Source organism: Cynocephalus volans, chromosome 7, assembly GCF_027409185.1.
Source record: "Cynocephalus volans isolate mCynVol1 chromosome 7, mCynVol1.pri, whole genome shotgun sequence".
Taxonomy (NCBI): Eukaryota; Metazoa; Chordata; class Mammalia; order Dermoptera; family Cynocephalidae; genus Cynocephalus; species Cynocephalus volans.
Window position 1 is genome coordinate 95,464,547 of NC_084466.1, and position 16,821 is coordinate 95,481,367.

At 36.3% G+C, this 16,821-nt stretch overlaps 1 protein-coding gene across 2 annotated transcripts in view; it reads right to left on the reverse strand.

Moving 5' to 3' along the window:
- Positions 1-16,821, reverse strand: part of ADK (adenosine kinase) — a 556,699-nt gene that overhangs the window by 499,545 nt on the left and 40,333 nt on the right. For both annotated transcript variants that reach the window (XM_063102515.1, XM_063102516.1), the window contains exon 2: positions 5,433-5,507. In XM_063102515.1, coding sequence (XP_062958585.1) covers positions 5,433-5,507 — 75 coding nt within the window. The remainder of the gene's footprint in view (positions 1-5,432; positions 5,508-16,821) is intronic.

Here is a 16,821-nt window from a genome sequence, read left to right on the forward strand (position 1 = left end):
TCATCCTCTCACAAAGAATTGCTCAATGTAATTCTACACACTAATTAAAACTAACACTAACAATTTTTGGAGATAATTACACACGTTTTTCTCACCTCCACTATACCTATAATTGAAGGAAAATAGAATTTCACTAAGTTTATAAACCTTTACATGTCTACCATTTAAAAAATCTAGATATGTGATTGAGTTTTTCATTTTGAAACTAATACTTCCATAGTATTATAGCAGAAAATAATACATAAATAAAATAGTATTATAGCAGAAAATAAAGAATGCAGGCTTTACAGTTAAAACAAACCTATATTTCAAATATCTGCACTATCACTGACGTGTTTTATGGCCATAAACAAATCTCTTAAGTTCCAAGTTATCCTTTAGTAGTATACCTGTCTCATAAAGTTGTCATGATAACTAAACTGATACCATATAAAAGCACACCTAATACATGCTCTATAAATGGTATATATTATTATCATATAATAATTGTTTAAGATTATTATACTCTTATTTTTCTCTTTACTCTCAAAAGTTTTTCAGATGGATTCTCCATGGCCTTTCTTTAGATTCAACCCTTTGTGGCTTCATCATTCTAATTTGCAAAGGTTATTAGCATATGACAGCTCTTGTTCTTTTAAAAAACTGCTCTGTAAAACCTGACAAACTAAATAAGCACATGAAAAATTTACCCAAAAGCAAAAAAAGAAAGTACCAATTTCCTCATCAACTTTAAACACTGAACACTTAAAATTCCATCTTAATAAAGGCCTTTCATTAAAAAAACTTTTCAGAATGACTGGGGTGCCACAAGCCCCAACCCCACCCCTCCTGCCCCACCCCTCTTCCTTCCTCCTTCTCCCACCCTATTTCCTTTCTCCTTCCTCTCTCCTCCTCCCCCCAACTGCTCTGCCAACATCATAGAAAGTAAAAAAATAATATTAATAAATAAACTTTAAAAAAAAACAAAAAAACTTTTCAGTCAGAAACTATTTATTAAGTACCTCACATGTACCCAGCACTAGACTAAGGGTCAAAGGCATAGTGCAGCTCCTTTGCAACAAGAGCTTACTGTATTTATAAAAGATTTACTAAAATGATCAAGACATCTTTTCTAATTGTCTCTTTCCACAACAATAAATAAATTCTGTATGCAAAGCTTATACTATGGATATACAGTAATTATAAATCTAGTACAGAAAATATTACATTTATTTTCAAGTAATAATTAGAAAGCAGAAGAGAACGAGTAAATGGGAGCCAAGAAACTCAGAACTGCAAATAATTTTTTAAAAACCTTTTTTAAATAAACACTCAAACTCAGCAGCTTAAAACAACAGTCATATCACATCATTTCTGAGGGTTGGAAATCCAAGAGTGACTTAGTTTAGTGATTCTGGCTCAAGGTCTCTAATGAGGTTGCAGTCAGGCTGTCAACCAGAGCTACAGTCATCCTAGGGCTCAACAGTACAAGGAGAATCCACTTCTAGCCTCACTTATATGGCTATTGGCAGATTTCAGTTCCTCGCTCAGTTTCTTAAGAGCTGTTAGATCGAGGGCATCAGTTCCTTACTATGTGAGCCTTTGAGTGTCCTGAAGATATGGCATCTGTTTGACCTATTGCCACTGATCTGAGAGAGAGTGTGTGTGCCCAAGACAGGAGATGCAATTTTTTTCATAACTTAATCTTGGAAGTGACATGCCATCATTTTTGCCATATGCCAATAGGTCATACAACTAAACGTGGTACAATGTCGGAGGGCACTATATATGGCTGCAAATACCAGAAGGCAGGGATCCTTGGGGGTGAACTGAGAGACCACTTCCAAGATGGCCCCCAATAACCCCCCTCCTTCTGGTATTCATACCCTTGAGTAGACCCCTCCCAATTGTACCAGGGCTAATTTATGTAACCAATGGCATATGGTAGAAGTGACAGAATGCCATTTCAGAAATCAGGTTGTAAAAGACTGTGGCTTCCATCAAGGTTGCTCTCTCATTTGTCTGTGCTCTCTGTGCCTGCCTCTCTTCCTTTTTTCCTTTTGGATTACACATTCTGGGGGAAGGCGGCTACCATGTCTTGAGTACATTGAGGCAGCCTACTGAGAGGCCCAGGTGGCTAGAAGGAGGGGGATCAGTTTCTAATTAACATGCTTACAGAAACAAGAGGAAAAAACTATACCCATAACATGAAAATTAAATGTTACATAACAATAATTTACTAACACCAAGGATAAAAAGTAGATCCTAACAGCTTCCAGAGAGGGAAAACTGGTGATATACAAAGGAAGGAGATGCACTAGATGCTGGAAGACAATGGCACGATTCCTTCAAGATTCTCAAGGAAAACTCTATACTAATCAATAAAGTGCAAGGTGAAAAAAATTTTTTTAGTTATCAGACATATACAAGGATTCAGAAAAAAATGTACCACACATGCACTTATGCACTCTTTTTATTAGGAAGCTGCTGAAGGACATGCTCCTCCAAAAAAAGAAAAAGAAAAGGAAGAAACCAAGAAAGAAGGTATTGAATGTAGGAAATAAGAAATCCAAAAAAGGAGAGAGGCACATAGGAAGTTTCAGGAAGAATGCTGTTTAAAAACAACAAAAAAAGGCCTAACAACACAACCAGTCCAGTTTGAAGCACAAAGATGGAGAACTCCGAAAGGGAGGTCACTAGAAGAAAAGAAGTTGATAGATTTACTGATTGTGGAAAAAGGGAGGTGGTTAACAGGCACATGACATTTCATAGAGAAATTTCAATAAGTTTATAGAAAATGGTACAAATGAACATAGGACACAATAAGAAACTGCAAGAAAAAACAAAAAGTTGTATCAGTAATCACAATCAACAATTTTGTTCACAATGATTATTAATTTTTTAATGTAATATAATCATTTGGAGAAGAAAAAATGGTGGTAGGTGAAAGAGAGCTAAATCCTTCACTATCATAATGAGTCAATAGACAATAATTAAACTTGACAAAGAAATAGCTAGAGAAACAGCCCTTACGTTTTGGACTGCTAGGTAGATGGGACAAATGAGAAACTGACCTCCAATTCATCTAATTTCGTAGTTAGCACTCAGAAATGTACTGGGGGTTTTACTAGTTACTGAAACCCGGTAAGCAAGGAGGTAAGAAGTAATCAAAGACTCTTCAACAGTTTAAAAGAAAAACAAAAACAAAGAGAGTATAAAAATCCCAGTAAGAATGGCAAAAGCAAACTTCTCAGAAGATCACAGAGAATCCTATAACCCAGTATCATAATTAGATGATCTCCTTCCACGGGGACTTAAAGACCAAGAAGTTGCCCTACACAGAGTGCTACTGTGTCCTCTGCTCTGGAAGCTATCCTCTGATAATCATGTTCCTTCATCCTTTCCTTCCATGAAAGGAATTTTTATTTTTTGCCTCTGCAATCACCCTTGTGAAAACCATATGTAGCAATATTAGTATAGTCATCCCTTGTTAACCATGGGGGATTGGTTCCAGGACCTCCTGAGGATACCAAACTCCAATAATGCTTAAGTGCCTTATATAAAATAACTTAGTATTCACATATAACCTATGCACATCTTCATGTATACTTTAAACCTCTAGATTACTTATAATACTTAATACAATATAAATACTATGTAAACAGTTGTTATACTGTATTACTTAGGGAATAATGACAAGTAAAAAATGCTGTACATGTTTAGTACAGATTCAATTTTCTTTTCAAATACGTTACATCAGTGGTTGATTGAATCTATGGATGTGAAACCCACGGATATGGACAGCCACCTGTATATTATTTAGAAACAGGCAGATATCAGAAAAAAAAAAAAAAAAAGGTAATGGAATTAAAAATGGTTTCTTCTGTGGAAACAGCACTTATGAGGAATGGGGTGAAAGCAAGGGGAGAGGGAGAAAATGCAGCAAGGGAATGACATTTTTCCTTAAAAACCTTCAAAACTAGTTCATGTTTTAACTCGTATTAGTTTTACATTGATAATTTTCTTTTATTGAAAAAGCCAAATACTTTTTATTTTTTATTTTTATTTTTATTTTTGTCTTTTTTGTGACCAGTAAGGGGATCGCAACCCTTGGCCTGGTGTCGCCCGCACCGCACTCAGCCAGTGAGCGCACTGGCCATCCCTATATAGGATCCGAACCCGCAGTGGGAGCACCGCTGCACTCCCGAGTGCGCCACAGGGCCGGCCCAGCCAAATACTTTTTAAAAATGCAGATTCAGAAAAACAATATTCTATCCAAAGAATTTGGAATTACTTTCATACTAAGAATACATTTAATTCACTTGGTATACGTCTTAGTCTGTTTGTGCTACTATAACAATACACCATACATTGGGTAATTTATAAACAGTAGAAATTTATTTCTCATGTTGCTGGAAGCTGGGAAGTCAAGATAAAGGTGCTGGCAGGATCAGTGTCTGAGGAGGGCAGCTCTCTGCTTCCAAGATGACAATTTGTTGCCATATATAGGTGGTTCCCAAGAGACTGGGCCAGAGGAGGGAATAGTGAATGACTGCTTAATGGGTGGGGGTTTCTTTTTAGGGTGATGAAAATGTCCTGAATTAGACAGTGGTTACAGTCATACGGCATTGTGAATGTACTGGCAGTCACTGAATTGTATACCTTAAAATGATTAAAATGATGAATTTTATGTTTTGTGAATTTACCTCAATTTTAAAAAAAGCAGTTGTTCCTGGACACAGAACTTGGGATGTGTGAAGGGATTTTACTCTCATCGTTAATCCTTTTTTACTACTTAATTTCTCCATGTACCAAACAGTCTCAAACAGCTAGCTCAATAAATACAAACTGATTTCTCAGCTAAGTTAACACAGAAATTTCCTATTAAAAGGGAATAAATGGAGATTCGTAGCCTTTGAATTATGCCCAGCATATTCTTCTTGTCCTAATAGTCTTTCTTTCTTCTTCCATTTAGCAGAGGTTTTTTGTTTTGTTTTGTTTTTTGGGTTTTTTTTGCAGCTCGCTGGTATAGAGATCCAAACCCATGATCTTGGTGTTATAAGGCAGTGCTCTAAACAACTGAGTCAACCATCCAGCTTTTCTCCCATTTATATTATGGAACCATTATACTTTTAGTTCACTGACAGTAATTTAAAAATTTAGGAGTTAAATCATTAGATAGATGACATATACTTCCTCCTTCCAAATAAATAAACAATAAATTTTAAGTGAAAATAGCAATAGGAATGAACAAATCCATGTAAGTTTTCCCAGGGAAAATTGTGGTCAATTACTCAATAAATAATGACAGTGCACTTTCTATTAACAGATTTAAATTTCCTGAGTTGTCCTCCAATTGAAGGTGTTAGACGGTAAATTCAATTATAAAGTTTTCATCAGTTTTTCTTCAAACAGAAGTTTCACAAAGTACGTATGAAGAGTTTAATACTTACTTATCCAGGAAATCTTTGTCTACTGCAGCAGAGATGTCAAGAAGAGGATTTCCCATTCCAAAGAGAATATTTTCACTAAAAAAACAAAGTAATAAGCACAAGTTAGAAATAATTCTCAAAGTAAGTTAATATGTAAAAGGCATGCAAATATAAATATGTTCACTTCATCCTGGAAATAAAACTAACATACTAGCTTAATAAAGCTTTGACTTGCCTATTACATGTATAACAACATTTTAGAGGCAGCACAAAGCCATTTAGAAAAAAGATGATGACGGGGGTGGGGGCATGGGGGGCCGAGTTGTGGATTAATGGGTATAAAACTATGCTATCTCCTCTAAATGAATCATTGTGCAGTATATGCATGTAATGAAACAACATACTGTACCCCACAAATACATACAAATAAATGTTAAAAGAAAAAAGAAAAAAGTTGATAACTTTAAATTGGATGAAATAAAACACTATAACAGGGCTGGCCTATTAGCTCGCTTGGTTAGAGTGTGGTGTTGGTAACACAAAGGTCAAGGGTTCAGATCCCCCTACTGGCCAGTCACCAAAAAAAAAAAAAAAAAGTGTAAGAAGAAACCAGATCATGAGATTTTTTTCATAATTTTTTTCAACAGTTAATGATTGACGTTAATTAATTTCAATGTCCTTTTTTTTAAAAAAGGCCCATTACAACAAAGTTCTATACTCAGTAAACGTGATTGATAACTAACTCTCCCTAGCTAGTAAGATATCCAACTACTGAAAGTTATTAGGAGCACACAGTTAAGTCCTGGAGAAGTCCAAACAAAAGCCCGACCCTTGACAAAGTGTGAACGACTGTGATGGGGCATTCACAGTCTGTATGAGAGATGATACAATTTTCAGTTACATTTAACAGACTTAGAGGAAGTTTGTTTTTCAAAATTGTTGCAGTATGGCTCAAGTCCAAGGGAAAGAACGAACTCCACCACAAGTGATGCCTTAAATAGAAGCCCAACTAGAGCAAGAAATGGACCAGTGGCTATGGTTGGGTCAGTCTCATGTTGGGAGACAATCATCTATTTTATTCAATAAAACTTGTGTAATTTCCCATTGGTCTCCAGTTTGTTGAAGATCCCTTCAAGCTGCCTCCAAACCACTTACAATCCTCATTATTTGGAGACTCAGTAACATCAACAGGACCAGTGCCCCAGGGTTTCTTTAAGAAAATGAGATATAGCCTACAACTTTAGAAGACTGAGTCAGAGTCTCATACTAGCACTATAGAACAGGCAACCTTAGCTGAATATGTGATAAAGAGACATTAAAGAAAGCTGATAGGGGAAGTGTTAAAAGATAATACATTGATTTATTCACACTTAAGCTGCATCTAATAAAGGTGTAATACATCATAAAAAGAAAATACTTTAAGTACTTAGAAGATGAAGGCTCACCAGACAAATACAGTAGAACCTGACCATCATTTCATTACGGACTATTCTGCCTGATTTGTGTATTGCTATTCAAACATAAAAACTAGAACTTGTTATTTAAAAATAACAACAAAAATTTATATGGAAAAGTGTTACTGGGCTGGTTGGCTTTTCTTTTCATTCACCCTTTTTAAGTGTCCAATTCAATATCAGAATCAAAATATGGAACATTTCCATCAGGACAAAAAAGTATCCTCCTGTCCCCATGTCAACTGGGGATAGAGATCCCCAATTGGTCCTCTCTTGGTTTTAAGGAATATAATTGTGACACCTCTATTTAAGAAGTCAATCCTTTGAACATCTCCTGTATTCCTAAAATAGTTTATTATGCTCCATTTGAAAATTTAGTAAGATAATATTATAGACAGCCAAAGAATTGATTCTAAGAGCTACAAAGTACAACATGAGAGTCAAATAATTCATGTCTAAGACTCAGTTCCCGAGGTAGCTTGTTAAGAGACTCAAGCAAATCATGCAACATCTCTGGCCCTATGGTTTCCACAGTCAAGAAGTGTGGGGAAAAGATGAGCACACTGAATCACACAGGCATATTTAAACTCTTATTCCTAAGCATATTTGTCCAGAAAAATGTTTTTTTCTGAATGTAAATGGACAAGAATACATTTATACAAAGAAAACAAAGAACAAGAATCGCCTAACACTGCACGGCTTAAATGTAAGACTGCAAGTAATTATTTACGTATTATTAAGAGTGACTGAAAAACATTAGCTGGTGAACTGTTCTTTTATTATTTATTCTTAATAAAATAAGTACCTAATGATATTAAACATGTTTGGCTTGTTTTTGCCAAATATTACATTCAATTAGGTCATCTGAAGCCATTCTCATAATAAACTAGAATTGTGTCCTTGTTATCTTTCCTTGCTATTCTCCTTCTTTCACTCCAAATTTCCTCACCCAAAATATGAGTGGAATTGATCTACTCCAGTTTATGGAGAGTGGTAGTGTGATTGCCTTAACCCTGGGGTACACCAAAGCCTAAGCCAATCAGCACAATATGTTTCTCTAGCATTAGTGATCAATTCAGAGATGAGCATATAACCTAAGCCTGTCAAATCAGAATGAACCTAAGATTTTTTCCGGGAATGCTCAGATACAGAACATTTTCTTCCCAAGTAGATATAAATGCAGGAGGTTCCAGCAACCTTAAGCACCTCAAGGTGGCTGCCTTGGGATAAATATGACACCACAAAAAGCAGAGTGGGAAAACTGAAAGAAACCAGGTCATTGATTTGTCTGAAACCAATAACCCCTCTGGACTTTTCAATTACATAGGTTAGTAATTTTGTTTACTTCAATTTGAGGCTGGTTTTTGTTACAACTGAAAGTACACTAACAAATGTAAATTATGTATCATTTTGAAAATCTGCTTCATTTTTGTAATGCATTTGTATTATAAACCAGCAATATAGACGAGGTTGTTAGTACTTAATCCCACCACTACAAACAAACATTACTCCAACTTTCCGGAAATCTATGAAATGTGACTCAGAGCTCCTGACAAAAGGACAAAAGAGTAAGAATTTATACATTGACTCCTGTCCCCCACTGGAAGAAGAATGCAGAACAAACTGACCCTGATGAAAGAGACTATCAGGCTGCAATTGTCCGACAGCATGGAATTGGTTGCAGCAGCAGTGGTTGGTATAAGTGGTGGTGGCAAGGGAATTTAAAGTTGGACATAAGAGAGGTCTTCATATAGTAAGTTAAGTAAAAAATATATAGTTATTTCCAACTACTTAAACTACTCATGTCACATTTACCTCTCCATCATTGCACATAAATGTGGATCTACTATGACTTCATTCTAAAATGAAAGATAAATTGTTAAAACACTAATTCTTTAAAATGGCTAGTTTCTTAAATACGAGCATGTATAAACTACTGTCCAGGCCAGTAAATCCTATGCCATGTACTACTCTTCTTAAATGATGAAAAGAATATATAATTAAGCATTTATTTTGATCTTGTTCCACTAGATGTAAACAAGAGGGGATCTAGTCTATGGCCCAAAACTATGACTGACTCATACTGGGATTACTGTTTTGGTCTAAACATTAGCAATGTCTTTTTCCTGGAATAGATGTTAGGATGAGAGATTCTGAACAATTTTTTTTAGTCAGTAATTTTTAAATGTCTAATAATTTAGGCCTCCAACCAACATAAGCATATACTATAATTATTATTTTGTTGAGCAGGTAACTAACAAGTGTTAGACTGACAGACATTAGAATAAGAGTTCCTGAGAAAATTTTTTCTTGGCTATTGATATATTAATGTTTAACACTGGTCAGCTCTCTGACCAGCAAAAAAGTTTAGTTATGCTATGGTGCCAAATAAACACTAATAATGGGTGCCCTAAACTGTTACACCAATCATCCTCTCTTTAAATCCAGAAACTTCGATCTGCTCCACCATATTGGCCACATGATACCCTGAGTTGCTGTAGTAACCATGAGGACAAGACCCTTACCAGATATGTTCCCTGGACTTTGGACTTCCCAGCCTCCAAAACTGAAATTACACAGTTCTGGCTTGCAAAGAGTGTTGATGGCTTTAGTTCCCATGCTATTAAATTTCTTCTAGAAGCAAAGCATCTAAGAGACGAGATCCAAGTAAATAAGACCTAAATCCCAGACGTGGTCACACACTACTTGGAACTGTACCACAATTTCATCACCACACAGGTGGGAGTGCATGACATTGTCCAGAGCTTCCAGCAGACCATGAACCAATAGAGCAAAGAGCCTGGCAGATAGAGGTTCATGAGGACAGAAGCCTATGTGAAGAGCATGGACAGGACCATGATGTACTATAGGCTGCCAAGAAGCTGATTTTCCCTTCAACGATTACCTCACCAGCACAGACACTCTTTCAGGGAACGATGTGTATGAGGTTATTACATACCGGATGGAAAACATGCCAGAAGGAAAATGGCCTAACTGGATGATTGGTGGACCAGACATTGTCTGGCTGACTTCTTATCTGGAGAATGAATATGTCAACATCATGAACGTGCTTCTTTTAACACTCCCTAGAACTCCCATAACTTACCATGGAGAAGAAATAGGAATGGCAAATATTTTAGCCACAAATCTCAGTTAAAGCTATGACATTAACACCCTTCTCTCCAAGTCACCAATGCAGTGGGACAATAGCTCAAATGCCGGTTTTCCTGAAGTCAACCACACCTGGTTACCCACCAATTCAGATTACCACACTGTGAATGTTAATGTCCAAAAGACTCATCCCAGATAAGTTTGAAGTATCAAGATTTAAGTCTACTTCATAACAATGAGCTCCTCCTAAGCAGAGGCTGGTTTTGCAATTTGAAGAATAACAGCACCTCTGTCATATATACAAGAGAGCTGAATGGCACAGACAGACTCTTTATTGCAATTCTGAATTTCAGAGAATCAACACTGCTAAATCTACAGGAAATCATTTCAGGTCTTCCTGCAAGAGTGAGAATAAGATTAAGTACCAATTCTGCCTGCAAAGGCAGTGAAGTTAATACAAGCAGCATTCTTCTAAACAAGGGAGGAGGACTCATCCTTGAACACAGCACAAAGAATCTGCTTCGTCACCAAACAGCTTTGAGATAGATGCTTTGTTTCCAATCCAGCATGTTATTCCATTGTATTAAACATACTGTACAGCTTCCGTTAGGCACCTCTATGAAGAGATGAAGACACTGTCATTCTGTCATAAGCATTTGCAGTAACTTCATGTAACCTCTGGGTAAACTTTATGAACAGTCATTAATTCTAAGATATTTCTTTTTTTTTTTTTTTTTTTTTGTCTTTTTCGTGACCAGCACTCAGCCAGTGAGCGCACTGGTCATTCCTATATGGGATCCGAACCCGCGGCGGGAGAGTCGCCGCGCTCCCAGCGCAGCACTCTACCAAGTGCGCCACGGGCTCGGCCCAATTCTAAGATATTTCAATGTAACTGCTTTAGGAAAGGTTTTCAAATGTTTTTGAAAGAACAAAATGTTTAAAAGAAAAATAATAAATAAATCCAGAAACCTCAGCTTCATATATAATTCTTTTCTCACCATCAATTGGCACCATCTCACCTATCTTCTGGATTTTATCAAAAACTTCTTATACCAGGAACCCCCACAGCATACCCCTGGCAATAGGCCCTCTACAGACCTTGCCTGAATTCCTACATTGTTACTAATTTTTTGGATATTATACAGGGATTACAATAAATGTCACCAGAATTACATTACTTTAAACAAAATTGACCATGACATTTTTCTACTTAAAGTCTGTGTAGCTTCCAATTATGTATAGGATAAAATTTAAAAACATGACATAAAGGACATGGAGTCTAGCTCAAACCTACCCATATGTTACCATATTTAAGATGCCATTATTAATAAAATAATTCCAATTTCTTATGATGATACAAGACACAATCAGTTGCAAGATGTATGCCAATTTCAGAGATGTTACAATGGGAAGAAATGTGCATATCAAGATTATCGAAGGCTGGTAGGTTTGCTCAACTGGTAGAACATGGTGCTGATACCACCAAGGTCAAGGGTTCAGATCCCTGTACTGGCTAGCTGGAAAAAAAAAAAAAAAGATCATAGACATAAAGTAATTCTTTAGCCTTATCTCTCACCATTCTAATACATATAACCTACTTTAGTCATAATGCTTCACTTTTCCCATAATGTGACTCTGTTTGTAAAGTCCCTTCTCTATTTCCTTTGCCTATTCATCTTTGTAAAATTTCTCATATGTCACCTCTCTTAAGAAATCTTTTCTGACCAACTCCTACCAGGGGCTGCCACATAAAGCTGTACAAGCTGCCCCCTGCACAACTCCAAAGGGTGCTTATTCACAATGTGGATGATGGCTCCTGGTATTATATATCAAGGTACTGCTTCCCTGACTCCCAAATATTTATTCATCCCCTCTCCCTCAGTTCTAAAAGTCCTTTGATGAGCTTTTTAATTGATTTTAGAGGTTGCTTTGTACCTTATCTCAATCAGCTACAATCTTAAGGAAAATCAATGAGATAGAAGAAGACTCAGACAACATAATGAAATGAGAAAAAAAAAAAAAATCCAGGCTATGAATGAGGAAATTTACAAAGAGAACATCTTTAAAAATATTATAGCAGAACTCATGGGACTGAAAGATTCACTCAATGAAATAAAAAACACAACCAAGAGCTTAAGCAACAGGCTAGAACAAGCAGATGAAAGAATTTCTGATCTCGAAGACAGCCTTTTCGAAATAACCCCCAAAAAAGGAAAAAAGATTTTTACAAAATGAAGAAAATCTAAGAAAGCTAGTAGGACAAACTAAAGCAGAAAAACATTCGAATCATGGGTGTTCCAGAAAGGGAAGAGAAAGGAAAAGGCATGGAAAACCTATTCAACAACATAATAACAGAAAACCTCCCAGGTATAGGGAGATATATGGACCTTCAGATCCAGGAGGCTCAAAGATCCCCAAAGAGATCCAACCCAAATAATCCTCTCTAAGACACATTATAATCAAACTGGCAAAGCTTAAAGACAAAGAAAGAATCTTAAAAGAAGCAAGAGAAAAGTGTCCAGTCACCTATAAGGGAGCCCCTATCAAACTAACAGCAGACTTCTCAACAGAAACTCTATCTGCCAGAAGAAAATGAGATGATATATTCAAAATACTAAGAGAAAAAATTGCCAGCCAAGAATATTCTACCCAGCAAGACTACCTTCAGGAATGAGGGAGAAATAGTGTGTTTTCCAGATGAACAAAAACCATGGGAGTTCACCACCACACAACCAGCCCTACAGGAAATCCTCAAGGAAGTCTTGCATCTGGAATCCAAAAAACGATTAATCACTACTATAAATACACTAGAAAGAACAAAACCCACAGGTAGAACAAAATGAAAACAAGAGAAAGAAACTAAATCTTACCATCAAAAAGGCCATAGTAACAATGTAATAATGCCTGAAAGGACAAGTCGACACCAGTTGAGGATCCACTGGAGAGAGCTCGTTTATAAGGTGGCACACACACGTGTATATATAGGGCTTTTAGGGAAGGCTGATTGGCTTAAAATACAATCCCTACTTAGCATACTGCATGGGGCTTGGGGTGAGCTGATTGGTGTGCGATTCGTGCCAGCGGGAAGGAGAGTACGGAAGAGAAGGGCAACCAGCGCCATGATGGGGTGTGGCCGAGAAGGACTTATGTGATCAGGGTGTGATCCCTTGGAGCATTTGGGTTCTTACATTCCTCGGTGTGATCCCTTGGGGCATTTGGGTTCTTACAATGCCTCTACTTTATTTCTGATTTTAGTGATTTCAGTTTTCTCTCTTTTTTGTTTGTCTAGAAAAAGGTTTGTAAATTTTGTTGATCTTTTTAAAGAAACAACTTTTGGTTTTGTTAATTTTCTCTATTGTTTTTTAATTTCCTATTTCTTATATTTCTGTTGTAATCTTTGTTATTTCCTACTTATATTTGTTTTTGGTTTCATTTCGTCTACTTTTTCTATTTCCTTAAGGTAGAAGTTTACATTCTGATTTGAGATTTTTCTTATTTTTAATATAGGTGTTTACAAGTATAAATTCTCCTCTAAGCACTGCCTAAGCCCTGCATCCTACAATTTTGATAACATTGTGCTTTGATCTTTATCTCAAAGTACTCCCGTAATTTCCCTGTGATGTTTATTTTTACCCTTTGGTTATTTAGGAGACTGTTGATTAATTTCCACACATCTGTGAGTTTTCTAAATTTCATTCTCTTATTATGGTCAGAGAACATATTTTCCATGCTCTTAGTCTTTAAAAACGAAAACAATAAAAAGGAAAAATTTAAACAACAACAAAAATTCATGGGAAGATTTCCATTATCCTTCAATTCTATCTTTCCACGGACTTTTTGAAGTACTTTGTGTTTACATTCTCTTTTATTGGTTTTTTAATACAATTTATGTTGCTAAACTTAGATATTTAATTTATTTTCTTGATTTCTTTTCATTAAGTGGACTTGTTGATTTGCTTAGAATTTAATTTGCCTTTGAAAATTTTATTCATCCCCCTCTGTTGAAGTTAACTTGATATTTCCATGCTTTTGGAAGACTTTAGAGAGCTATTTCAAATAATGGTAGACATTATAAAATGAAATATGTAAATTTTAATGTTTCACAACTCCAATTTTTGTGAAAATTTGAAGCCCTACTTTCTACAGTGTATTTTGTTATTAATCTGTTATTCAGTTTATATATTGGTTATTTGAACAAATAAATGTGCATATCCATTTTAAAAAGTCATTAAGTTATATATGTGCTTTCTGTAGTTTTCTGTATCTGTAATATAATCTGCAATAAAAAGATTTTAAAACAAAAAGAAAATAAACAAAGGATAGGACAAATTGAAAAGCAAAAAGATGACATACTTAAACTGAACCATATTAGCAATTACATTAAATTTAAATGGATTAACCACTCCAATTAAAAGACAAAGATAGGTATACTGTATGAAGAAAAAAAAAACCCAAATTAAATGCCATTTATTACAGACACACTTTAAGTATAAGGACACAGAGCATTTGAAAACAAAAGGTTGGGAAAAAGATGTACCATGTAAACACTAATCATAAGAAAGTTGCAGTAGTTATATTAATAACAAACAGTGTAGACTTTAAAACATGGAGTATTGGCTGGCCAGTTGGCTTAGTTGGTTAGAACACATTGTTATAACACCAAGGTCAAAGGGTTTGGATCCTGTGCTGGCCAGCCACAATCAATCAATCAATCAATCAATCAATCAATCATGGAGTATCACCAGATATAAAGGGATTTTGTAAAAATAAATAAGTCAATCCATCAAACAAAACAAAACAATACAAAGTGTGTATGAACCAAATAAAATGGCTTCAAAATACTTGGGGGGGGGAGCGGAGAGCCCTGAGGGAAACAAAAGAAATAGACAAAAGCACAATCTTAGTTGATTTTAACCTTCTCTTAGTAACTGGTAAAACAGGCAGATGAAAAATAAATAAGGAATCACACTACTGCATATTTATCCTAGAGAAATGAAAATTTAAGTTCACACAGAAACCTGTACACAAATGTTCATGACATTTATTCGTAACAGCAAAAAAATGGAAACAACCCAAATGTCCACCAGCGGGTGAACAGGTAAACAAACTGTGGTACACCCATATAATGGACTACTACTTAGCAATAAAAAAGAATGAATCGATATACACAACAACTTGATGGATCTCAAAGGCACTGCACTGAGTGAAAAAGGCCATATCTATGGGTTACATACTGTATGATTGCATTTATATAACACTCTCAAAGTAACAAAATTACAGTGACGGTAAACAGGTCAGTAGTTGCCAGGGGTTAAGGTTTAGGGGAGGGTGTGAAGGAACTTCTTTGTGACGACAGAACAGTTTGGTACCTGAGTGTGGTAACAGTTACACAAATTTGGACATGATAAAATTTTATAGAACGATACAACACCACCAATAAATAAATAAATAAGTATACAAAATCTGGCAAAATTCTGAAAGGTCTATAGTCAACTTAATAGTATTGTACCAACATCAATTTCCTGGTTTTGATAATACACTATGGTTATGTAAGATATATCACTGGGGGAAGGTGAGTGAATAGTGCACAGGAACTCTTTGTACTCTATTTTTGCAACTTCTTCTGAGTTGTAAAGTATTTCAAAAGAAAAGGGGGGAAAAGGGATATGAAAATAGATATAAAAAAATGTTGAGGTGCCCCCGGAGAGGCCTGAGATCAGCAGCACCCACGCGCCCCAAGGCGAAAGTGCGACTGAGCAGGTAGGCAATACTGCCACCAGGCCCCACCTCCACCCCAGGCAAGTGTGCCCCAACCAAAGAGGCCCCCCCGGAGAAGCCTGAGACCCACGGTGACCATGTATCCTGAGGCACCCACGTGAGAACAGGTATCCAATCCCCACAGCCCAGACAGGCCCAAACCTTCCACCCACACAGGCACTGAGGCAGCCATGCCAAATTAGCAGTCCAGGCAGGATCCTTGCCAGACAATAGTGTCAAATGTGTGGACTGTGATATCCCTTGCCACAATGACTAAACGCCAAAGGAAAAATACGAGAAATATGAAAAATCAAGAAAGTACACCACGAAAGGGTAATAACTCTCAAGCTCTAGATACCATAGAACAAAAAGCCCTTGAAATGTCTGACAAGGAATTTCGAGTGACAATTCTAAGGAAACTAAATGAGATACAAGAAAACTCAGCTAGACAACATGATGAAATGAGGAAAAGTACACAGGACCTGAAAGAAGAAATGTACAAGAAAATCAATGCCCTGAAAAAGAATGTAGCAGAGCTTGCCAAGCTGAAGAATTCATTCAACGAAATGAAAAACACAACAGAGAGTTTAACCAGCAGGCTTCCAGAAGCAAGAGAACTTCTGACCTTGAAGATGGGCTGTTTGAAATAACACAGGCAGACAGAAAAAAGAAAAAAGAATTAGAAACATTGAAGAAAATCTAAGAGAGATATCAGACAACCTTAAGTGCTCAAATATCTGAGTCATGGGTATTCCAGAAGGGGAGGAAAAAGGAGATTGCATTGAAAACGTATTCAACAAAATAGTTGCAGAAAACTTCCCAGGTATAGGCAAAGATACAGATCTTCAGATTCAGGAAGCTCAAAGATCCCCAAACGTATACAACCCAAAAAGGTCTTCTCCAAGACATGTTATAGTCAAATTGGCAAAACTCAAAGAAAAAGAGAGAATCTTAAAAGCTGCAAGAGAGAAGCATCAAGTCACCTATAAGGGAGCCCCAATCAGACTAACATCAGACTTTTAATCACAAACCCTAAAAGCCAGAAAGGAATGAGATGATATATTCAAAATACTGAAAGAAAGAGATTG